Source organism: Rhinolophus sinicus, chromosome 6 (assembly GCF_057876585.1).
Source record: "Rhinolophus sinicus isolate RSI-liver-muscle chromosome 6, RSI-T2T, whole genome shotgun sequence".
Lineage (NCBI taxonomy): Eukaryota > Metazoa > Chordata > Mammalia > Chiroptera > Rhinolophidae > Rhinolophus > Rhinolophus sinicus.
Window position 1 is genome coordinate 54,572,054 of NC_142506.1, and position 24,589 is coordinate 54,596,642.

At 37.2% G+C, this 24,589-nt stretch overlaps 1 protein-coding gene across 3 annotated transcripts in view; it reads left to right on the top strand.

The window, feature by feature from the left end:
• The window catches only part of CNST (consortin, connexin sorting protein), a 75,946-nt gene extending 51,739 nt beyond the window's left edge, over nt 1-24,207 (top strand). For all 3 annotated transcript variants that reach the window (XM_019730890.3, XM_019730891.3, XM_074316894.2), the window contains 5 exons: nt 1,369-1,390; nt 1,579-1,675; nt 7,865-8,760; nt 18,532-18,667; nt 21,527-24,207. In XM_019730890.3, coding sequence (XP_019586449.3) covers nt 1,369-1,390; nt 1,579-1,675; nt 7,865-8,760; nt 18,532-18,667; nt 21,527-21,732 — 1,357 coding nt within the window. In that variant the 3' untranslated portion in view covers nt 21,733-24,207. The remainder of the gene's footprint in view (nt 1-1,368; nt 1,391-1,578; nt 1,676-7,864; nt 8,761-18,531; nt 18,668-21,526) is intronic.
• Nucleotides 24,208-24,589: the final 382 nt, after the last annotated feature.

Consider the following 24,589-nt stretch of genomic DNA (forward strand, 5'->3'; position numbering starts at 1 on the left):
TGATGCAGTAGAGAATTGCTTTTGCATCCGATTGTTTTGGAGAACCAGCCTTTGAATGATTCTAGATTCAGAAGTGATGCTCGTTCAATTTTTGTGATGACGGTTTTCTTGTGTTAGACATTTAGAACCTTTTAAACAGTACTTTTAGGGATTCCACATGATAACCTAATTTCTTAGCCTGTGAAATAGGTTCACTTTCAACTTCATAGAGTTTTAAAATAATGGGATCTTTTAAAATAAGTAAAGGGGATTGTTTTACTTTCAAAATATTCAGTATAGATACTTTTCTCTGCCTTTCCCATGGAACTAATAATTTTTTAATGTGATACAAATGTTTTGTTATTTAAAAACAAATATTTATTGAACATAACCTGAGCTTGGCATTTTTATGCTTTAAATTTGGATAATTAACTCCCAAATCATTACTCTTAAAATTGTAATATAAAAATGTTTGAGTTATACATACAGTGAAGTGCACAAGCTTGATGAATGTTTACATAAACATATATGTCTGTGTAACTACCACTCTGACCAACATACACAACAGTCCAGCCCCTCCGAAAGCTCCCTCGTGCATGTGCCACATCAGTACCCACTCACCCCACAGTAACCACTATCTGAGTTCTGTAACAGTATGTATTCCTCTGTTCTGTAATTTCATATCAATGTAATCACACAGAATGTACATTTCTGTATCTAACTTCTCTTGCCCATCATTATGTCTGTTAAATGCTGTTGTGTGTAATGGTAATATGCTCTGTTTTATTCTTCTGTGGAGTCCTCATGTGACTGTGTAGCAATTTATTTATTCATTCTATTGTGAATAGACATTTGGATTGTTTCTGGTTTTTGAATATTATAAATAAAATGGCTGTGAACATTTTTGTGCATGCCTTTTGGTGGATATATGCATTCTGTTAAAAGTGGGTATTTCCTAAAATATAATATTTAAAAATAATTTTTTTGTTGTCTGTTTCCATGGATAATGCCAATCAAATTGTCTTCTGCCATAATCTATTTTAGATTATAACAACAAACTAAAATTTTCAATATATATGCATGTGAAATATTCTTCAAATACATTATTAGCAAAAGGTTAACATTTTTTTTTCTGGATCGCAGCATTTGTAAGTTTACTTGGGGGTTTTCAATAGTAACTGGCTATCTAAGGAGATTAACACATGATATAGCTGCACTTTGAACTATGTGAACCAGTGGTAATGTTCCAACAGTGGAAATGTGTGCTAATATTAGAGTCCAGGGAAGCTGTAATATTTTTTTACAGTCTTTTTTCAGTGACATTTGTTTGGAAGCATATTGCTGCTGTAATTTTTATTTTTAATTCTTTTTTTCTCTTTTTTTCCACAGTCCTCTTTTATCTAAACATAAGGTAAGAGATTGTATCTTTGAAAGTTATTTACAGAAAAAAATGTTAAATGTCATATGTCTATAGCATGGGATCTTTTAGAAAATAAAAGAAACCTTTCTCAAATTATTTTCAGTTTTCTACTTTAATACAATAGTTTCCTCAAAAGTGTTTTTTTGTTGTTGTTTGTTTGTTTGTTTTTAACTTTTTAGATAGCTGCTGTAGAAAAATCCCTGGGGAGGAAATGTTTTACGCAGTTAATAGCATCTGAAGATCTGAAGGAAAGTGGAGTTACAGACAAAGATCCGGGTATGTTTTGAAGTTAGAGAGGAATGTAAGCGATACCTGCTTCATGTACTGTTTAAGTGTTACATTTGAATTGCTGCGAAGGAATTTTTTTTGTATTTACTTTTTGTTTGGGCATATACCTTTCCTAGACAAATAGCAAAGCAACATTTTTTTTTATATTGCATAACTATTTTTAGCTATCTAGTAGTAGACATTATAAAATCTAAATTCTATTGCTTCTCGGCCTTTTGGCTAAGACCAAATGTAAATCTAAATTCTTACAAAAACATAAAGTTGTTTCATTGTTTTCAGTAGGTGGTTGTATGTATCTAACACAAAATGACAAGACTGTACAAAAATACTCTGAAATAGGCTTGGTTTCGGTATATTCAGACATCCTTTCCTGTTTAAAAACCAACAATTATTGTATGGACTTTACCAGAAATTTGTTCTATTTAGATATCTAGAAGCTCTATATCTTGATAATTTATGTATAGCAATTTATTTTCTTCGCTTTTCTGTTGCCTAACATATGGTGTACTTTAATTTGCGTGTATACGTTTCTAAAGCATTAATGATATATTTTATACCACTTTGTATCATGTCAAAAGTTAAAGATTTTTAGAAACATTTTTTTATATTAGTAATGTGTGTTCATTATAAAAATTTTAGAAAATAAAGATAAATAAATATATTTTAAGGTGTTTATTTTTCCTCATGTATTGTTTTAGTACTAATTTACATTCCTGGGCTTTATGTTCCTGATATTAAACAGGCAGCATCCAGTGTTTTTACTGAGTTGCCCATAACATAAGATGATGATGAGCATGCCTGCAATTTAATTTTCTTTTTTCTCTTTATAAAGTCCTTTTTTCCCCCCTAACTCTCACTTTATCCCCTGTATTCTTATGAGACAAATTTAAGATGTTGCCGTAGGTCAATCCTACTATATTCTATTCTTCCCATCTCTCCTTTTCTGGTCATTTTTATATTGGAAATCAGAGTAAAAGCCTCATAAAAATCTTAAGGGAGGGAAAAAGTCACAAAATGACCACCTAGCTTGGGCATGGGTGTGACTCCACGTTACGTTTGCACATTGAGAAGAGGGCTGTGGGCTGATTGATTACATTTGGCGCTTAGCATTGGCTGCTGTCTAGCATGAGCTTGGCTCTACTTCTGCCTTGGCCTCTGCTACAAAATATGTGGTACAGGTGAGGAAACTGAAACACCTCATTTACGTCACTTGATTGATCCTTTGATTCACAACTAGAATCTGGGTCTTCTGGTTTCTAATTGAATGCAGCACGCTTCTCCTAAGTAAATTGTATGGATTATCAAAGATTTCCACAGTGCTGACATCTCACTAATAACTGTCTTATGGGGAGGGTGTGGACTAAATCCTAGGGCAAGAAATCTTGCCCAAGTCTGATAAAATAGTATCTTCTAAAGAAAATGTCAAATCTCCCAGAATTAGTCTCCTCAGAGTGGTTATTCTGTGAATAAATACGTACTTAGAAATGTAAAAATATGAGAAAAAGAAATATGAAAATATTACTTTAAATGATTTGTGTTTAATACATTGTTCATGTTTTCCCTCGTATTCCTCATTTCTAATAATGTATGACATGTAGTACAAGCCAGACTTTCCTTTCCTTTTCTTTCTCTCTCTACATTCTTTGATCCTAAGCTCCTTCTATAATATGTTACTTGCTATTTTTTGTGTGATGGTTAAAGACATTGTTTCTGGAGCCAAAATTAATCTGGTTTAAATTCTGTCTCTACCACTTAAAGCTGTATGACCTGAGGCAAGTTACCTAACTTCTCTGAGCCTCCCTTCCACAGCTCCAAAATTAGTAGGATTCTTGTGGGGATTATATTAGTAATTTCATGTTAAAAGTTTAGAACAGTACCTGGCCCTAGGTAAGATACGCAATATATGTTCACTGCTGTCATTACTTCTCTTCTTCTGCCCATGTTATGATGACCCCGTAATACTAGCGTTCTGTCAGTGTTCTCTACATATAATTCATTTCCACTTTTCTAATTAAGCTCCCATTATTAAAGTCTTCAAGTAATTTACATAGTATTTTATATTTTCAAAATACTTTTATGTATATTATTTCATATGTTCCTCTTAACCAGTGTAAGGAAGTGTGAATCATTTGAAGTAATTCAAGGAAGCTAAGTGACTTATCCAGGAACAGAACTAGTTAGAACTCAAAGCCAAACTTTAGTTTTCTGATCCTGAAGTTCACGCATTTTTATTAATTTGTATTTTTATTTATTCATAAGTAATATTTAATATGTAAAAATAATGTTATACACATACATTATAACAAATGATAACAAAATGAAGACCTATGAACCTAAGACCCAACTAAGGATTAAATTATTGTCAATTCTGTCCCTTGCTTTCACTCCAACATGCAGTAACCATTATCCTGAGTGTTATATTTATCATTCCCTTCCCATTTTTTATCAACTTTATTGACATACAATTTCCATACAGTAAAATGTACCCATTTTAAGTGTGTAATTAGATGAGTTTTGACAAATGTATACACTCATGTAACCACTACCCCAGTCACGATAGAGAACATATTCATCACTCCATAATCTTCCTCCCAATCCCATTTACAGCCAATCCTTCCCACGTCCAGCCCCAGGCCACCCAGTGCTTTTCTGTCATAGATGAGTTTTCCCTGTTTTAGAATTTAATGTAAATAGGATTGCTCAGCATATGTTTTTGAGAGGCATCCATATGATTGTGTGTATCATTAGTTCATTCCTTTTCGTTGCTGAGTTCGATTCCATTTTTTTACCATACCACACTTTGTTTATCCATTCGCCTTTTGATAGACATTTGGATTGGTTCCAGTTTGGGGATATCATGAATAAATCTGCTACTGTTTCCCTGAAAGTCAGACCTAGCGGGACAATCAGCTCTAAGGCGTCTTTTGGAGCAAATATTAATATAAGATCTGATCTCATTTTATTATAATATAAGACAGGGTCTTATAATAATAATATAATATAATATAATATAATATAATATAATATAATATAATATAATATAATATAATATAATTAATATAATATAATAATGACTGGGTCTTACCATGTTTCCCTGAAAATAAGACTTAGCCCAACCATCAGCTCTAAGGTGTCTTTGGGAGCAAAAATTAATATAAGACCGGGTCTTATTTTAATATAGGACCGGTTATAATATATAATATATAATACAATACCGGGTCTTATATTAACTTTTGCTCCAAAAGATGCATTAGAGCTGATGATCCGGCTAGGTCTTATTTTGGGGGAAAACATGGTATATTAATTTTTGCTCCAAAAGTCGCATTAGAGCCGATTGGCTAGGTCTTATTTTCAAGGAAACAAAGTAGAAAGGCAGTTTTTGGATGTATGTTTTCATTTCTCTTGGGTAAATAATTGAGGGTGGAATTGCTGTGTCATAGGGAATATTCATATCTAACTTTATAAGAAATTGCCAAACAGTTCTTTACTGTGGTTGTACCATTTTATGCCCCATCAGCAATATATGAGAATTCCAGTTGCTTCAGATCTTTGCTGACATTTAATGTTGTCAGTCTCTTTTAGTTATTTTAGCACTTATGAAATGGTATGTCCATTGTGCTTTTAACTTGCTTTTTCCTGATGACTGGGTATGTAAATTTTAAGTTTTGAATTAACTTCTGTAGAAGATGTACTAATTTATACCATTATCAACATTTCAGACTTAAAGTTTGAGTATGGTTTTTAGTCTGCTAAAATAAATATTTATTGTGAAAATTTCCTTTTGAAGCTTGATACTACTCATATGTTTGTACTTAATGTTAATTTATGAGATATTCAGAAATTATAAGAAATAAGTGTTAATTCATGAATTCTTTAGTCCCATATCATGAATTGTGCAGGGGATTTTCCCCTAAATAGAACATGGGGGGATAGAGAAGAAAAAAATAACTCAAAGGCATGTACATTTCTGAAGAGTATGTGTTATAACTAAGGTTAAATCTAGCTTCTCATTTTAGAACTACTTCTTTAATTCAGTGTTTACCAAGTATCTGTTATGCACTTGGCTCTTATTCCATTTTTATTTCATCAGAGGAGTGTTATTTTTAGTATGTGTGAAGTTAATGCAATAGAAAGTAACACACATCACTAGATTTTGGGATCCAGGAGAGCCAATTAACAGAAATTTTTGTTACTATTAACAGAAGCCTTAACAAGAATAAGTTTTATATTATAATACATAGTTGTCGAAAATTCAGAAAATATTTTTGGTTAAACATAGTAGACCAAACATTTACCTCCACTTTTTCCTGAAACACCATTAAAACATCAGAAAGGGATTCTTAAAAGGTAGAAACCCACAAGGACAGACCTGGCAAGGAAACAGCAACAGATGTGACATCCAGAAAAATTTGGAAGCTGGAAAGCAGATGGATGGGTGGCAACTGGCTTAGCACACCGGAGAAAGCTGAAATCTAGTGTCTACAGGGAAAATGTTGGCTCCTGCACTGGAAAGGTTTGGGAATTGGAGACCCAGAGGGTATGTCTAAAGTCAAGGACATAAGGTTGGACTAGAAAGGAGATTGGAATAGTATTCAGGAGGACTTTATATTCCCTCTCTACCAAGCAGGAGGCTGAAGGTTTATTTTTTAGAGAACATGAGCTAGAGGAATTGTGGACTCAGGGATCTGGCACAACTGAAGAAAGAAGTATTATATAGAAAATGAGGATTAAATGAAAATATTATCGACTGAATGGTGAGACCTGAGCCTGCTCTGCATTTAGCATCTAGAACTGTGGCAGCTACATCTCTTTCTTCCTCTTTGGGAAACCAGCTACCGGTCTCAAACCTCCAGATACCACATTAAAGGCCTTACAACAAAAGGCCCAGCCCCTCTTTGACCCACACTGAGAATTACTCCTGGAGAAGGCTTGCTTTTCACCACAGAGCTGCTTGTTTCCTCATTTAAGAAAACCTCAGGTAAAAAAGATGCAGACCAGATCAGACACACAAACCAGAAGAAATTCAAAGGAAACAGTGCAGAGGACAGATGAAAACTGTTTAGAAATTAATGAATATTATCACAGAGCTTAGAGAAAATATCATATGTATGAAAAGAAGACTAAGATGCTGATAAAGGCACATTCAGAGAATTAAAGAAAAAGTTCATAGAAATTAAAAAATGTGATGGCCAAAATAAAAAAAAATAGAATAATTGAAAGATAAAATAGAGTCTATCTCTAACAAGATGAAAAGGTATAGATGGTCAGTCCATGAGCCCTAAGAAAATTCCCCAGAATTGATGGTCCTGAGTTTCCAGATTGAAAGTCCCACCAAGTACCCAACACAAAGAATGAGAAACTTGAAGTTTCTGGACACCAGATGAAAAGAAAAGAATGTAAGTCTTCCAGGAAGAAACTGTAGGTTACAAGGAGTTGGTATTCAGAATGGTAAGAGACTTTACATCCCTACTGGGAGTTAGGACACAATACAGCAGTTCCTTCAAAATTGTGAGAGAAAAAGGATTTCTAACCTAGAAAACCATACTTGATTTTTAGGGGTGAAAGAATAAAGACTTTCAGATGTGAACAGTCTTAAAAAGTTCACTTTCCATGTACCTTCTCTTTAAAAATGTTCCACCAAGAGAGAATAACCAAAGAGGAAACCTGGGATTCAGAAAACAAGGTTTCCAAACATAGGCAAAGGGAATTCCTAGGTTCATCAGAAAGGAACATTCTAGGACAGTATCTGTGTGGCAGGCCTGGAGAGCTCAAGAAGGGTATGGTTTCAAATGGATAAATTATCTGTTGGTGCATATGCCATACTTGTACATCGGTCAGAGTTTAGAGATACATAAGCAGAGATATTTTTTAATGAAGTAGTAAGTGAACTGTCAGTACTAAGGACAATAAAGTGTAAGTGAGAAAGGAAAATGTCTCAGTAATAGTGTAGGTCAGTGTGAATAATATTTACAAAGCCAGAGTAAGGTAAACATTTGCATATTGAATTGCCCCAGAAGTGTGTTGCATTGTAATTGGCAGCTAGAGGAGGAGAAATAATACATCATTTCAGAGGGTTAGGTTATTGTGTCACACACATCATTCTTGTGTCCTTTCCATTCCCTCCTGTACAAAGTGTTGTTCTGAATCTTAAAACAACTTGTTTTTCTTTGTCTTCAGAGAGCGAAACTTGTCTTGGCCTGGAACCAAGTAAAGAGAGCCAACGTAAAGAGGAGACTCCGGAGAGCAATCCCTGCTGTCATCAGATGGCCGGCCAGGCCGACCCCCCGAGCCTTCTGGTAACTGCAGGGAGGGGCCACACGGCGGAGCCACTCGGCAGCGCTGAAGCCACCAGGGAGCTCCACGCCCAGCCCTCCGAGGCTGCGGGGAGCAGCAGGTCTGGGGAGCCACACTCTTCAGAGAATGCTTGTGAGGGTGGCGGCTGCCTGCAGCTGGCTCACACAGGGGTCTGCCAAGGTGTGACCGAGTTAGAGGGCGCTGCACAGGACCCTGAGGTGTTATTTTCCAGCGAGTCAACGACTGAGCCATTGATTTTACCGGGCCCCGATCATATACCTCCTGCCTTGATTTCTGAGGGTAAATGTTCACAGACTCAAAGAAAGGAACTCCAGCTGCCACTTCAGGATGCTGCTGAGGCGTTGCCCACATACCAACGTGAGAACAATGAATTAGATGAGCTGCAGCAACCTGATCTCACGGGCACTGATGGAAAATCACCGCAGGGGCAGGCTGACCCCAAGGGCTCTGCGAGTGTACGTTGTGAAAATAATAAAGTCTCTGACTTAAGTACAGCGCTTCCCGAAGTGTCTATGGCCCCAGAGGAAAAGGGAGGTAAGGAGGAACGCGTCAATAAAGAAACAGAAGACTATTTGCACAGCCTTTTAGAAGGATGCTTAAAAGATACTGAAGAGTCCCTTTCATGTGAAGAGGAAGACTCAGATCTCCTTCAGGATCTTTCTCCTGATGAAGCATCCTATACTCTCCAGGAGAACCTGCCTTCCGATGACAGCTGTCTCTCTCTCGATGATCTTGCAAAAAGGATAGAGATTGCAGAGGTAAATTTGAGATTTGATATAAGTACTATTAAGAGTAAAATGGGGGAAAAAAGTACATGTACAAGTATGTTAAGTATCGCCTTGTTTTTATAAATTTTCCCTGGTCTCAAACATGAGGGAAAATTTTAATGTATACTTTTAATCAGTAGTAGTTGTATTTATTTTTATCATTATGTTTATGCTTCCAAAAGTTATATTGCATGCCTCCAGGTACAGTTTGCGTTGTGAACACCAGTTTTTATATTCCTGTGACTTTCATTTGGAAGTCTTAGGGGTTACGATCAAGACAAGATTAGTCACATTCTTATAAGGAAATCTCATTTTTCTTCTCATCCATCTAGAAGATAAAATATAATATATACTCTCTGTTTCTTCCTCTTAATATGTTTTTAATTCTTTAAAACAGTATAACAGAAAGAAGGAAACATTTTAAAACACAATAAGACTAGGAGATACTGGGTGGATTTTTAAGCCATTAAATTGTGTATGGGGGGATTCTCTTTCTTACAGTATTAATTTATAAGCTCTAGATTTGAACAAACAATACTTACTACTTCACTAAAGCAAACATAAATAATTCAAAGTTTCAAAGTTTCTGTAATCAGTAATGAGGCTAACAAAAACCAAAAAAAGAAAAAAGTGAGGAGGAGAGGATCAAGATGACCACTCTCCTTTGTTTGATAATACAATTTTTTAAAGTTCCGTAAGAAAAGATAAAAGCCATACCAAAACGATAGCCCCTCAGGGAGGCAGCCTGATATAGTAGAAGGAGCAGCGTCTGGGAGCCTTAGTTCAAAGACGGACCCCACCAGTTGCCAGCCTTATGGAGTTACTATTTACCTCTCAGTCTGTTTCCTGTGTTCTCCTCTGAAATTGAGGATACCACCTACCTTTCTTCTTTATCTTTTTTCCAAGTTAGCTTTTAAGTCCTATTTATACCCAATGTTTTCAGATTCTGTAAAATCACTGAAAAAAACTTCAAGTGGAAAGTGGAAAAGTAACAAAGCCAAAGTAGACAAAAAAATAAACATAAAAATAGAACCCTGTGAAAGCTTTCTAAGATAATTGTAACTGTTGGATTACTAGTTTCCTTTAATGAAGGAATTGATTTATAGTCAACTGTCCATCACCCATGACTTTTCTTCTTAATTTTTCTTAAGATTATTTAATAGTGCTTAATAAGTGCAGAGTTTCTGTTTGGGTAATGAACGTTCTAGAAATAGATATGGGTAATGATAGTACAGCCCTCTGAAGGTAATTAATGCCACTGAATGGTACATTTAAGAATGGTTGAAGTGGCAATTTTATGTTATATATATTTTACCACAACTTTTAAAAATAGTAAAAAATTAAAATAAATAAAGCTAATGGTACAGCACTGCACCCAGTGTGCCTCCTCTTGTTCATTTTTACCAGACCTCTGGTGCAGGAAGTTATCGAAACCAGGGCCACAGTCGTATTCAAATCTAGCTGTAATACTAAAAGGATTACCATTATCTGACTGCTTCTTTTCACACCAGTAATTCACTTGACCTTCTGGAAAAAAACCATGGTCTAGATTTAGCTTTTTAAATGTAAACTGTGAAGATGCATCAGTGCTGCTGTTGAGTCTCCTTGTCTTACAGAACATTTCATGGGGAGGCATTACTGTTGAACTAACGCTGTACGACAACTAAATGGAATAGCCCTTCCTCAAACTCATAATTTCACTTTTTCATACTAGATAACACCTCGTGGTGGAAACCATGCGTATTTGCATTTTAAAGTTGTCTTTTCTGTGAAGGTACTTTTTATACGTGATAGTCCCCTTTCCTATAATTCTGTTAGTCTGTTAAGATGTGCTGTTTTAAGAACCTCCAAAAGCTACATATGATTTACGAAATTAATTTACTTTCCTATAATAATGCTAAACAGACTGTTTCTGAATACTTCCCTCTCCATCCTGAGAAATATATTTATACCTTACGAATGAGGTGTGGGGCTAAGGAAAATGTCCATGTAATCATAGGCTTGCTTGTAAGTGTGAACCTTTTTTTTTTTTTTTAATGCAAACATTGTTTCCTTCCTGGAGAGACCCTCCCTGTGTCAGGTGCTGAGGACACAGGGAGGGAGCTGAATAAGTTCCTGGCCTCTGGGGGCGCTCTACTGCCACACCACTCGTTTTACTGGAATTGTTTTTGATGTCAGAACCCAACCCCCTTTTACCCAGGAACCTGGTAATGCCGATAAATCATTGACTTGCTGGGTTCTAGAACCTGGATGGGTTGAACTGTCTTCTTTTTAAACTCTTTAGCTGTTCCTAGCTTCAAAACCTGAGAGAAGAAATATGCTATACAAATTCAAAGTGTCAATCATGTAATTCAGAGAGCCCTTGTGAGCAGATTCTGGACACATGATATGCCATATGGAGATAAAGCACTCATTTTCTTCATTAATGTGTACACGTGTAATCTATTTGCAGACATGTCATGTTCAGAAAACTATATTATATGCTTCAGGTTCAAGTAATTTTTCCATTTTTAGAAAGAATTTATAGTGTAATAGCTGACTTTATTACTGCTTGAGTCTTTAGAAAGCTTTTAATCTAAAAGAGGGCAAAATATGTTCCCTGCCATCAGTCTAAATTGGCAACATTTACTTGGATATATCTTCAGGTCTCCCTCTTTCACAGGAAACAAAATAGGGGTGGACATAACCCAGAACTTTCTGATGGAGAAAGATGACAACCCAGAATCACTGTTCGGTTTGTCTTCACAGAAGCTGTCTAATTCGAAGTGACTTCTGTGGAGTCTTCGTCTCTATCTCTTAGCTAGATCTCTGAGATCGGGGAAGTTACGTACGTTAAGACCTGCCGCCATGGGATGCCCTTACCAAGATGGCAGGCTAGGAATAAACAGTAGTGTTTTATAGCATCATGTAAGTAGCTGTTCTAGGAATGTCAGACAAAGGATGGTCGTAGAAACAGCAGTCATGACTGTTCTGCCCAGAATGGCTCTTAGGCGGGGAGCCGAAGTCCATTTTCCAATAGAGGAAATGCAGTGTTCCAGTAACACAAGAGGGTTCATGGAAAACAGTTGACCCGAGATTTACGTAAGTGTCTAAAGAGCCCCATAGGATAATCCACGGATTAGCTATCTTTTCTTTGTGCCAAATGGTCTCATCTTTGCCTTTCTTTATCCTTCCCTCTCAATTTCCTAATTAATTAAATCTTCTCTGTACTGTCATGTCTCTTGCACCCAGTTCCTTTTCCATTTTAATTATTCTATTAATTTACACCTTTACTGCCTCTTCCTGGACTTTTGCAACAGCTGCCTAATAAGTTTTCCTATCATCATATAATCCTCTCCCCCTCCAAATGGTCTTCCATTAGCCCTGGGTAAACTTGGGATCTCAAACTGATAGCCAAAGGGGCCAGTCAGGTAATAAAAGTAAATGAGATGACCTTGCTATAGAGTGATAAGGAGAAGGTCCCCATTGCCATGTCTAGAGGGACCCAGCATTTTACAACACTACAGATGAAAGCAAACCCACCTGAGGACCTAGGGCTAACACATAGACTGTTAGTTTAAACTTCTGCTATAAAATACTTCTTGCCTTCTCAATCTCTTCCCATGACTCTTTTTGGCTTCAGGGTAAAGGCTGTATCATGGCTTGGTATTCAGGACACTTGGTAATCTGGCCCACTCCGTTCCAACCTCATCTCCTGCGCTTCCTTTGTTCTCAGCCTGTACTGTAGTCAGACTGGCTTCCTCGCTGTCCCCCAAAGACACCTTGCATATTATCTCTTCTGATCTTTAGCACCTCTGTTACTCCGCTCTGGAGTGAGGAACCTCCTTTGCACACATTTATTTCTCCCAATCCTGCAGATGTAGGTCGTGCCTTTTCAGCATGTAGAGTGCCAACCAAATGCAGTGCCTGGCTCCTGGTCAATATCTAGTAAATGCTAACTGCTGCCATTATTCTTTGGTCGCTGAAGTCTGTAATGTTTATTCCTTTCAGACTGCTCCTCTGAACTGCAAATGAGGGAGGGGTTGAGCATCATTCCTCCCACAGTCCTCTAGCTGTAACCTTCCCTTGTTATTACAGGACGCGCACGAGCACACACACATGCTTTCTGCACTAAATTGCAAACTCCTTACGCGTAGGGATCCGGTTGAATGCAGTTTTGTAGTCTCTATAAAGCCAACACAAGCTATACAGCCACCTCTACACAGTAAGACTTTTTTTCTTTTTACTGAGTTGACTTTGAAAAATAAATTACCTTTAAAGACAGATTTAGTGTTTATTATTTAAGGGGAAAAGCTGTGTCACTCAAATAAGTATAGGTTAGGTGCTGTCTATATGCACATCGCTCATCCGTACTCTTTGGCATGTTTACTGAGCTCCTGCTATAGTCTGGAAACTGGGGAGACACTAGTGAACCCAGATCCAGTCTCTGTTCTCGTGAGGCTCGTGCTCTAGTGGGAGAGGCACATAATGAACAAGCCACATGAAAACAAGCAGAACGGTTCAGAGATTGGCAAAGCTATGAAGACCTCTCAGGGAGGGGATGTAGAGAGACTGAACGGGTGGGTGGGGTCGAGGAACAGGCTCCTTTCGCCAGGGTGTCGGGGACGGCAGTGGGAGGGCCAGCGGGATGCCCAGCACAGAGGGAACGTTCCACAGTGAAGAAGGGGAACAACGGGGGGAGGTCCAGGTGGAAAAGGCAAGCTGGAGCTACTTCCAATAGGGCCTCGTTAGACCAGGCTAAGGAACTGGAATGATATTCACATGGTGGTGGAGGCTGAGCAGATGGGACCTGATTCGCTTTCTGGCTGCTCTGTGGAGACAGAAATGTAGGGAGGAAGGGGCCAAAGAGAGGAGGCCAGTCAGGGTATTGCAGTTATTCGGGTGAGAAGTACTGAAGGAAAGCATTCAGGTAGTAGTAAATCTTCCTATTTACACACTTTACTGGTGGTTGAAAAGTGGAACAGTATCTTCACATTCTTACCATTTCTTTTCCTATTTTATACTTATTAGCTTGTCCTTTTAAGCAAACCAAAACAAATTACAAAACCACGAGGTAGTGCCTAATCGAGAAACTTCAATGTTATAAAAGTCCTATTTTTATGTTTAAAATATCCTTTTTGCTTTTTAAATGAATCTTATAAAATGTCAGCATTAACGTACTTCAGCATCATTTGTTTTGTTTTGTTTTGTTTTCTTTTTCACTCTCTCCATATCGCAGCGTTCTAAGAGGCAGCACTGTGGAGATCCACCGTCATCTTCTTTCTGGAAGATGGCTTTCCTCCTTATATGCCTCCGCCTGCTCCAGCTGTGACTTGTTCTATTAATTTGCTGTACTGGCAGCCATGACATTAATCCCCTTCCAGATTAAGTGAATGACACGAAAGATATTTCCTCTAACCATCTCCTCCCCCATGACTCTCTATTGACAGATTTAGCCATTAGTTTAAGTGTCTTTTAGTTGAGGTGATGTGTAAGATAAGGATTTGTTGCTAGAGGTATATACTACTTTTGAAAGACAAAAGAAACTTATTAGGTTTAATAAAGTATAACATGACACTAAGCAAAAATTTTTTATTAAATTTATTGGGGTGACATTGGTGAATAAGATTATATAAGTTTCAAGTATACAATATTATAATACATCATCTGAATATTGCATTGTGCTCATCACCTAAAGTTTAGTCTCCTTCCATCTCCATATATTTGACCCCATTTTACCCTCGTGTCCTTCCCCCAACCCCATTCCCCTCTGGTACCCACTATCCTGTTGTCTATGTCAGTGAGGTTTTTTTTTGTTTGTTTGTTTGTTTGTTTGTTTTGCTTTCATTTGTTGCTTTCTGTTTTGTATCCCACATATGGGTGAAGTCATATGATTCTGTCCTTTTCCATCACAGTGAAATACTGCCATTTGCGACAACATGGATGGATCTTGAGAGTATCATGCTGAGCAAAATAAGTCAGACAGAATAAGCAAAATATTAATAGTCATAGAAAATAAGATCTTTTCACATTAGGGAAATGGCAGGAGGTTTAATCTTGAGTTCATATTCAAGCTCTGCCAGTAACTGGGGCTGCAAGTTTAAGCATGTTATTTAAGCTCGCTAAGCTTGCCTTCTTCATCTGTAAAATGGATAATGCCTCTGTAAGAGAGTCGTCAAGGTTAAATATGACATTATGTAAATGTCTTTACCGAAAGTGTATAGATTCACTAAGTTATGGTTTTTATTATGGAACCCAAATCTAAAGGAGTAGGCAGCGAACATCAGCTGGTTTTTCAGTGAAGAATAGTAGTGGTGAATTTGACATGTGCTTTTCCAGAATGAGATTGCTGGCTCTTACACCGTCTGTAATATGCTACTATGATTTATGAATGTTAATTCTCAAGTTAATTGGAAACCAAGCATGTGTTCGTGTTCAAAATCTACCAGCCTTGAGGCTCTGGATTGAGTAAAGCCTACATCTTTCAAAGAATATTATTTGGTATCTATTTTCTTTAATTTCGTGAGGAGGCAGTTCTAACAATAAGACCTCTGAATGTTTTCCTTGTCACAATAGGATTTACTGTAGAATTGCAAAATAATTTTGTTGTTACAACTAGTTCATTCTTAAATTGCTATTTAAGATGATTGTTGTTGTTTGAGAGAAAGGGCAGAAGAACTGATTATTTGCAAACATAGAGGACTAGGCCAGATGGATGTTTTGTTGTTGTTGAATTCCGCCCTTTTCATAGAGTGCCACCAGTAACAATTACATTAATTACAGCTTAGACATTCTTTTATTTAGTTCATGATACAAGGGCTTGGTATATTTTGTTTGGGTAGCAAAGGAATTCGGTAATTGACATGGGAAACCAAATTCAGTGTTTAAATCTATTTTGCTCTTGAGATTTTAACATTCTTAACCATTTAACATCAACATTACGGTTAAAAGGGGGGGAATAGAAATTTTTTTTAGAGTAATTTGGAGGAGACACGTTTCTGTGTGCCCTAAATTAACTCCCCAACCTACTCTGAAACACTCACAGTCTTTTGAGTGAAATCCCAAACTAAGACTGTGACCTTGTTTGGGCTTACTCCCCTTCTACTGTAGAATCAAGGAAAACTCTACCAAAGTCATTTCTTAAACTCTTTCTGTTTGACTGCCTTGGTGTGGTAAAGAGGAATTTCTGTCCTGGGAGTAGGTGCTAAGGCCTCTGTCCAAAACTCTTGCCAGAACAAAAAGGCCCCTTTCCACTTGTCTTCTAAGAGTTTCTGCCTTGGCTTGCATCTCCTATGCGTAAGCTTGGTCAAAGCATCCCTCTTCTCCATCTGTAGACTATAGGAGCAGGGCAGTTAGAAAAGAAACTGAGAAACCAGGAAAAGATCCCTGAGCAAGACTAAAAGGAAATAATGGAAAGGAGCATACTTTACTTCAGACGCTGGGGCAGGACCTGATGAAACAAAAGATTTTTGGTGGGAGAGAAAGAAGAAAATAGAGGGCATGGTTAGATTATTAGCCAACCATTAAGGGTTGGTGGGAGAGGATGTCAGAATGTTGGCCCATCCCACCTAACTGTAATTTCTCGTATTCTTTGTCCCTCTTTCAAAAAGTTGCCAAAGTTTATTGCCACCCACAGCAAATAAAGTGGGGCCACTTGGGAAAACCTGTATCCCTTAACTGCATAACACTGAGAGCCAAACACCCCAGGAGCTAAGGTAGGGGCCTCACAGCTGCTGCGCTAGAACTGGCTTTAGGTCTTGGAAGCACATTCTGTATCTTACTAGATGATTTCCAAAGCGGTTCTCAGTCTTTCGACATCCATTTATTCGTGTTTGCAATGTCTTTTGATTTAAGACTTGGGTCTGTCTGTGTAGATTCAAAGTTCATATCACCAAGATACATAGTTGACAGTAACGCCACTCTGGAGCTTATCCTTGGAGCTATTCTTAATGGGATTATTTATTCTAAGTAGTTAAAGCAATTTGAAAATAGCTGTGGTATGTGAATTCACTGTTGCTAAATGTACAACTTTATTTTATGGAGAAATAGTTTATGAAAACCTCATTTTTTTACATTTGCTAAAAATAAAAAATATCTATAGTAATAGTATATTCAGTAAATTAAGTTTGATTTTCCATCTCTTGCTCTTAAGGAAGTTATTAGGAATTCTTTCCTTCTCAGTTTCAGCAGAATGCTTGTAAAATCATTTCTGTTTATTGTGTGAAGGGGATTTTTAATGTTGTTGCTTTCTAAAGCAAGATTTGAAAGGCTGTCCCTTTGCATATTTGTACTTTCCATTTTAATGTCGCTAAAGTACTTTAGTTTTCTCAGAAGGACCTCATCTGAAATACATTTTTTCTATAAAAAGAATAAATTGCTACCATATTGATTTTTTTTCCCTGAGATAATGGTTTCTATGATTAAGGAAGACCAGTAGAAGACTCTATGGAGTTATTTGGCCCTAAAAGCCTTGAGTTATAAAAGGAACTAATAGCGTCTGTAATATTTATACATAGCACATTATCAGAGATAAGCTAACTGGCTAGAACTGGAAATTATATTAAGTATTTTCTGCCATTGATTAGCTAAATGACCTTACAAGCAGTCCTCAGCTGACAGTGATCTGATAGCAGCAAGCCACTGACACCTGCAGTGTTAGGCCCACAATGCCCACCTGTGTCATCACCTACAGCTTGCCCAGGCCGGCAACACACAGGTTAACTTCTATGAATCAGCTGCATAGGGGGCGCTTTAACAGGCCTCCTGCTTCCCAGCCTGGCTCTAACAACAGATCCTCTTCACTTTGTCCCTATACTTGGGAATCTGAACTCCGAAATGGCAAGAGCTTTTGGTTTTGTCTTTGTTCCTAAATAAGGGGTGGGGCAGAGGCAAGAGAGAGGGGTCCTAAGTGAGAACCAGAGGGTAGCATAGGAAGGGCAGGAGGTGGGGGACTGAAGAGATACTAGACAGCAAACTTTTTCTAGGAAGGGCCAAATAGTATTTTAGACTTTATGGTCTGTTGCAACTATTCAGTTCTGCCATTGTAGCCCCAAAGCAGCCATATACACAATTGGCTGTGTACCAATTAAATTTTATTTACAAAAATAGGCAGAGGACCTTCGTTCTACTGACCATGGTCTGCCAACCTCTGCAAACCACCAAGGAATATGACCCTACTAGACTGGCTCTGAGAGAGATTCTAGAGGAGAAGTCCTGAAAATATTCTGAGCAGTAGAACATTCTTTAATAAATGCATAGTTTCTCAGAGCAACTGCGGACAACACTCATTTTGATGTTACAAGTTGGTATCAAATGTATTTTCAGTCTGACATGTTCATTTCTTTAAAATTCTTGGTGAATGAAAAAAGCAGTCGTAGATTATCAGCCTCTGTTATAAAGCAAAACTCAGCACTAATAATTAAGCCTCTCGCAGATTACTTAACAGGGAAGTGGGGCTAAAAGAAGAGTAATTACGGGAGGCCTGATTTCCGGTTCATGGCACGCTGCGTCACGCTGCGTCAACGTCTGTGGCCGTGGAGTCAAGTCAGGGTTTTAGAAACTCAGAGTTTTAGACGTGTGTATTTGGCAGTCATCTGCACAGAAGTGAAAGAATTATTCTGTTAAATATTGATGACTGTGATTTTTTTTTAACAGGAATTGAACAAACCTATAATAGAAATTCAATTCCCCGTTGAGTTGAATTCACCTTATTACTATTGTGTGTGAAGTATCATTGATGTTTCCCACCATAATTTAAAAAATGGTTCTTATCACCTCTGACAGGTTGCTCCTGCTGAAGGGTTGGTCTCTATATTAAAGAAGAGGAACGATACTGGAGGAGATCACCCTGCCCAGATGCAACAGAAACCATCTAAGCGAAGAGTACGATTCCAAGAAATAGACGATACCTTAGATCAAGGTAAAGAAACTGCTCGTGACTGACTCTCAGTATTTGCTGAATGAATGAATGAATGTATAACAACGCAGGATTTGTAAAAGAATATGTGCATTTACTTGTTTTATCTTCTATAAAGAAACAGAGAATTGAACTATCATCGGTTCTTACATATTTCCTAAGCATTTTGTTTGCTCAAATAAGTGAGCAAGTTGCAAAACAACACAGCTTTTGACCTCCTTTCCCACAGATAAGTCCTCAGTGTTCAGAGCTCATTTCAGTTTCCTTTTGAGTTGTTTTGTTTTGTTTGTTTTTAGGGTGTTTTTAGTGAGTCTGCTATTTTAGTCTTTTCAGCGGTAGTTCATACTCCTGTTTTATAAGCGTGGAAAATAATTATGAATTACAAGTGTATCCTCTTCAGTGATTTCTTTTTGACTCTGTAGTAAGAAGTGTCTCTTAAGAGCAGCAATTTGACACTCTTGCTGTGGTTTGACTTTTTCCTTCTGGGCCTCTTTAATTAAAGCGGTTGCTAGGTTTACCTAAGGCCTAGGTAAATAAGGGTGAGTGGAAATAGAGCCAAGAACCTATCAGGATGCTTCCCATGCTTATAGAACTGCATTGTTCAAGTAACAGTGTAAACATGTAGATATGCTTTCTAAGTATGACACAAAGTGTAGAGGTTTCCAAATTGTCACAATTACAAAGCTGATAGGAGCCTTGGAAATAATCTTTTCCCACTCCTCCTGTTACCTCTGCTCCTTGCTTGGAACTATCACAGTCTTCTCTGGATAAAGAGCTTAATTCTTTGTTTGCACTAATAGGCGCTGGATCGTGCTTCCCAGGGGGAGCCCTGGATTTAGAACTGACAATCCTATTTCACTTAGTAGCCATCTCATCTTAAACCAATCACTTAACGTGTGCTCAATAGACACACATGCCTCGTGGCTTCCGCATCGAACAGCGCAGCTCTAAGCCGTTTCAACACATACAGATGAGACAAACAAACTTGATGTTTTTAAATAAACTGTATTTAAATTTTTGTATATAAGTATGTGATTATGAAGAAAAGTATGGAAAGCTACATAAACTAGATTGTTAACATAGATAAGGGGGTGGTAGGGAATCAGTGCCAAAGAAAAGGAAAGATGGTGAAAATACTAAACTGACGTAAAAAACCCCAAAAGACACAACATGAATATGATCGTATTTATTCATTTGTATAAAAATAGATTTGCATATATACATATAAACTATTAAAATCTATTAAACTATGAATTTACAAATCACAGAACAATAGGATTACATAACCATTTTTATATAAAAATCCTGAAACCATATGTGTTTAATAAGGACAGAAACACCAAATTTAATAGTGTCTCTCTGGGGTGGGAGGGGAATATGATTGGGTAGAAGAAAAAGGGAGAATCTTTTAGATACTTTTGTGTTTGAATTTTCACAGGAAGAATATATTCACATTACTGTAAAATCTTCCAACTAAAGTCTATTTGGCTTATATTAGGTTATATAAAAATTTTTTTTATCATCAAAGTAATATATGCTAGTCATGAGAAAACTCAAACAATAATCAAATGAAAAAGTGTAGGTTCTTCAACCTTCCTTGAGGGTTTCCCCCAAGTACTGATTGAAGGGTCTTTCTTAATATCCTTTCAAGACACATTCTGTATATACGAGTATGTATGTATATGTGTGTGTATACACTCTGACACATACACATGTCTTTTTTTTTACACAAATGGGTTCATTACATACTGTTAGTGTCACTTCTTTTTCATTTAACCGTCAATCGTGGACATTTTCCTATGAGAGAACATAATAAATTTACTTCATTCTGTTAAACAGTTGCATAGTATTCCATTATATGAATGTTCCATCATTATTTAACTATTCCATTGTAACTGCAATAACTGAGTTATTCACAACTTTTTGTTATAGCAAGCTTTGCTGCAGTGAACATGCTTATAAATATGATATCGTGTGTTGTGTGAATCTGTGGGCTCATTCCTAAAAGTGGATTTGCTGGGCTAAATGATAGGGACCAGTCTGGCCTGAGGCAGCGCTGGTTTACACCTGTTGTCCTAGCATTCTATTTAGTTAACACTTTCATTCTCAAAAGTGTGCCAGTCTGGAGGATAAATTAATTTAAAATTTTGATAGATACTGCTAAATTACCTTCCATGAAGGTTTTGATATACCCTCATCATGCTGATGCTAAAACTTTTTAGTCTTTCCCAAATATTTCTTATTTAACTGTGAATGATCAAGACTTTCTATATTTTTTCAATATAAAAGACCGATGTAGACATTTGTATTGAAAACAAACCTGCCAGAGTTATTAAGCAAAATAAGAAATTACTGTTCCAGCTACAACTTCACTATTCCACTAAGAAAATGAGAATAAAAAGGAGAATTATTAAGATACGAGCGTGATCCTACAGTCATTTTTTTATTTTAATATCAAATTTTAGTTTAATATCAAATTGACTTTGATCTAAGGTGGTCCCATGATGTGAACTCCAAAGATATTGTAACAGTGAGGTTATAACTTATATTCTAAAACAATGCCATGAGCACATCAAACAAGTACTGCCTTTCATCCTCTTTTCTTATGAAAGTGGTCATATTTGTTGTCTAAATGAGATTGTTTTAAATTGAGCACTGACAGAGTCTCCAAGCGTGTATCTTTGTGACTCTAAAAAGTAGGTCCTTGTAGAACCATTCGGTCAGTGCACTAACTTTCTGTCAATGACTCCTGTTCCTAGAGGACTAACATAGAAACGCCTAGTTATCATCAATGGGAAGACTGCGGATTCTAGGATTTCCCTTTTGTGTCAATATAACTTTCCTCTGTTCTCATGTTTGCAGATGAAGTTGGAGGTGGTTCCTGTATTTTATTGGTCTTGCTGTGCATAGCTACGGTTTTCCTTAGTGTTGGCGGAACTGCATTATACTGCACTTTTGGTGACATGGAGTCCCCTGTTTGTATGGACTTTGCAGACAACGTGGACTTCTATTACTCCAAGTTACTGCAGGGAATGGCAGAACTTAAACACTGGATCTACCTCTCCTAGCAGCATTCAAGAGGGACAGGCCTGCTGGCAGTGAGAATCAAAGAGTGAAACTCATAAACAGCTTTTATTTTAGGAGTTGTGTAATGGTTGTGTCCCAAAAGGGACAGCCCCAGTGAGGAACCATGGACATCGAACACAGCAACTTTAAATGGCAGTCCAGAGGAACTCTTAGAATAATCCATGCCATGAAGCAGATGTTGAGCTGAACATTGTAGATGGAAGGAATGGTCTTTGGGGAGCGGGTCCATAGCCTCCTCGCTGCCTCTTACACTGAGCAGAATTAAACAGGGCAGTGTCGGAGCAGCACCATTTTAGCTTCCTTGGCAAGCTGACGGTTAAAGGTCACTTTCGGTTCACACTTGTTTGTCCAAAGACGTTGCTTCCAGCCATCACGCAATAAGTTTGTGTGTAAACCAAAAGGAGTTACCTATGGTTTCAGTGTCTTTTTTTAGTTAACCTTGGGAATACATGATTCAGACTTTGTGCGTTATTTCCAGATTCTGTTCTCTGTTTGTGAAACGGGTGTGTGTGTGTGTGTGTGTGTGTGTGTGTGTGTGCGCGTGTGTGACTGCACCTGTGTTTTTAGACAGTTAATCATAAGCAAATACCCAACGCAGAATAACAAAAATTATTTTTATTCTTTTAACTTGACTATAGATGTGCAGGCACAAATCTTCAAAGAAGGCTTAACTGTGGAACAGGTGAATGATAGAAACCTTGGCCCTGAAGTGAGAAACTATGACAGATCTGTGACAAATAACTTGATTAACTAGCCAGAAATTAATCGTAGTCCTGACTAGAGGTAAAATTAAAGAGCTCCCTCTGAGTCTCAGGCAACCAGTTTCATCGTGGATTCAGTGCTTCCTGAAGCATGATGAACACTGGACTCAACACAATTCAGCGAACACTCGTTGAGCACCTATTATGTTCTGAGAATCTAAGAACACACATAAATATCAGTTCCTGCTCTAGATGTTTTAATTTTGGTCTTATGTAAAAAAGAAAAAAAAAAATACTTTGGCGAATAAAATTAAATCATCATATATGGTTCAGTATTAACAGATCATGCATTCAGATGTTTGAAGGTGTGTTCATATCATGGACTGATTTAGACCTATTATGGGTCATTGAGCGAAAATTCATTCATGTCTTAAATAGGCAAATGTCTGTTTTTGTTTAAATCTGTCAGTTAGATGGCATTTCCTCTTCTAAGGCCTAACATTTAGGAAGCCTTGCTTTCACTTTTTATATCATAGGCAGCATTTAAAAAAAAAAAAAGAAAAAAGAAAAAAAACATATGAATTACAGTTTTTTTAGCAAGTGATCATTATTTCATGTTTTTCTGTTAGGATCATTTTAAAGAAAAAGGGAGAAATTACTTTCTGTTGTTACTGCTGGTACAGTGCCTCTTTGTGTTGCTGCTTATTTATTTAGATTATATGAATTTTAAAGGGCTTTTATATAAGTTGAAAGGTGTCGTTGAGCATGCATTCGGTTATCCCAATGTAGATATTTAATTACCATGTACTTAGTATTCTATTGATTTGTCTATAATTTCAGTTCTTGTGTTTTTAGATTTGTTTATTTTTAAATTGATGTTTTATTTTCACTTATAATACTGTTTGACTTGTCTCTATCATGTCACCATAAACTAATATTTTCAAGGATTATAGATCAAAGCTATTTATTTAGAAGTGTACAAATACTGAAATTTAGATTCCTTATACTTAAGGCTGATTTTATTAGAAGATTATTTTAATGTTCTATTATAAATTTTAAGAATTTGTATTCAAATTGTATGTAAAATATGTAAAATGTCGACCGTACTATCTTATGTGGTTCTATAAAAGACATTCACAAACTACTGTGAGGGCATCCCCACCACAGGTAACCCTCTTCTGTTTTACCCTCTTGATTTGGTGATGCTGATTTTTGCCAGTTTTATGGTCAAGATAAGTCAAAACTTCCCTCCTGTTCTCTTTTAGGTCACTTTCGAAGCCCTAAATAATCTGTAGTGTCACATTTCTCTAAAGGCCACCAGGGCCATTATTTCTGAAACTGAAGATTTCCTAGGGAACTTCACACTGAGATGAAAGGGGTGAAATAATACCTGGGTCTTCAAGGGCCCAGTTGAGTCTCAGGAGAATCATGTGTGTTCTCACCACTTCCCAGGGAGGGTGAGGGGAATTCAGGAGCATACTGATGTCTTGACTTAAAATAGGCATGAAAAGCTCAACTAGAAAAATTAGGGCAACTTAAAAAAAAATGTAATCGTCGTTTATTGCATGAATTGGAGTAATTACATCTGGTAATGAAAGAATTGTTATCTCACGCATAAAAATTCGTCCAGTTTTACTATACTGTAATTCTTTCTGTCATTTGAAAGTACTGACAACTGTTTGTAACTAATCTTCCATAAGAACTGTATTTGAGGGTAACAGACCAAGCTTGTAATTTAAAGTCTACACCAACAAAGTGTCTCAGAGAGTTTATTTGAACCTAGGGTGCTGTGAAAAAAAATTGCTTTACAGTGAAAGTAAAATACCTTCAGAAGCTGGTCTGGCCCCACAAGCAGATGGCTCTCTATTTGGGGACGTCTAATAGGTACCTTGGTAAAGGCTCCCTCTGTTCCTAAAACACCTCCCCTACCTGCCTGACACAGGAACTGGCATTTGCTCTAAAAATTCCTTTAGATTTAAAAATCAGAATCCTCTGGGAGGTTTATTGAACTGTGAATTTATGTATTCTGCCGAGAGGATTGGAAATTTGAAGGTAGGCCTTATTTTGAAAGGACAGGCGTAGATTGGGTCTTGCTGGAGTGGTAGGAGGATGGGAGATGGGAGGATGGAGAAGCGGT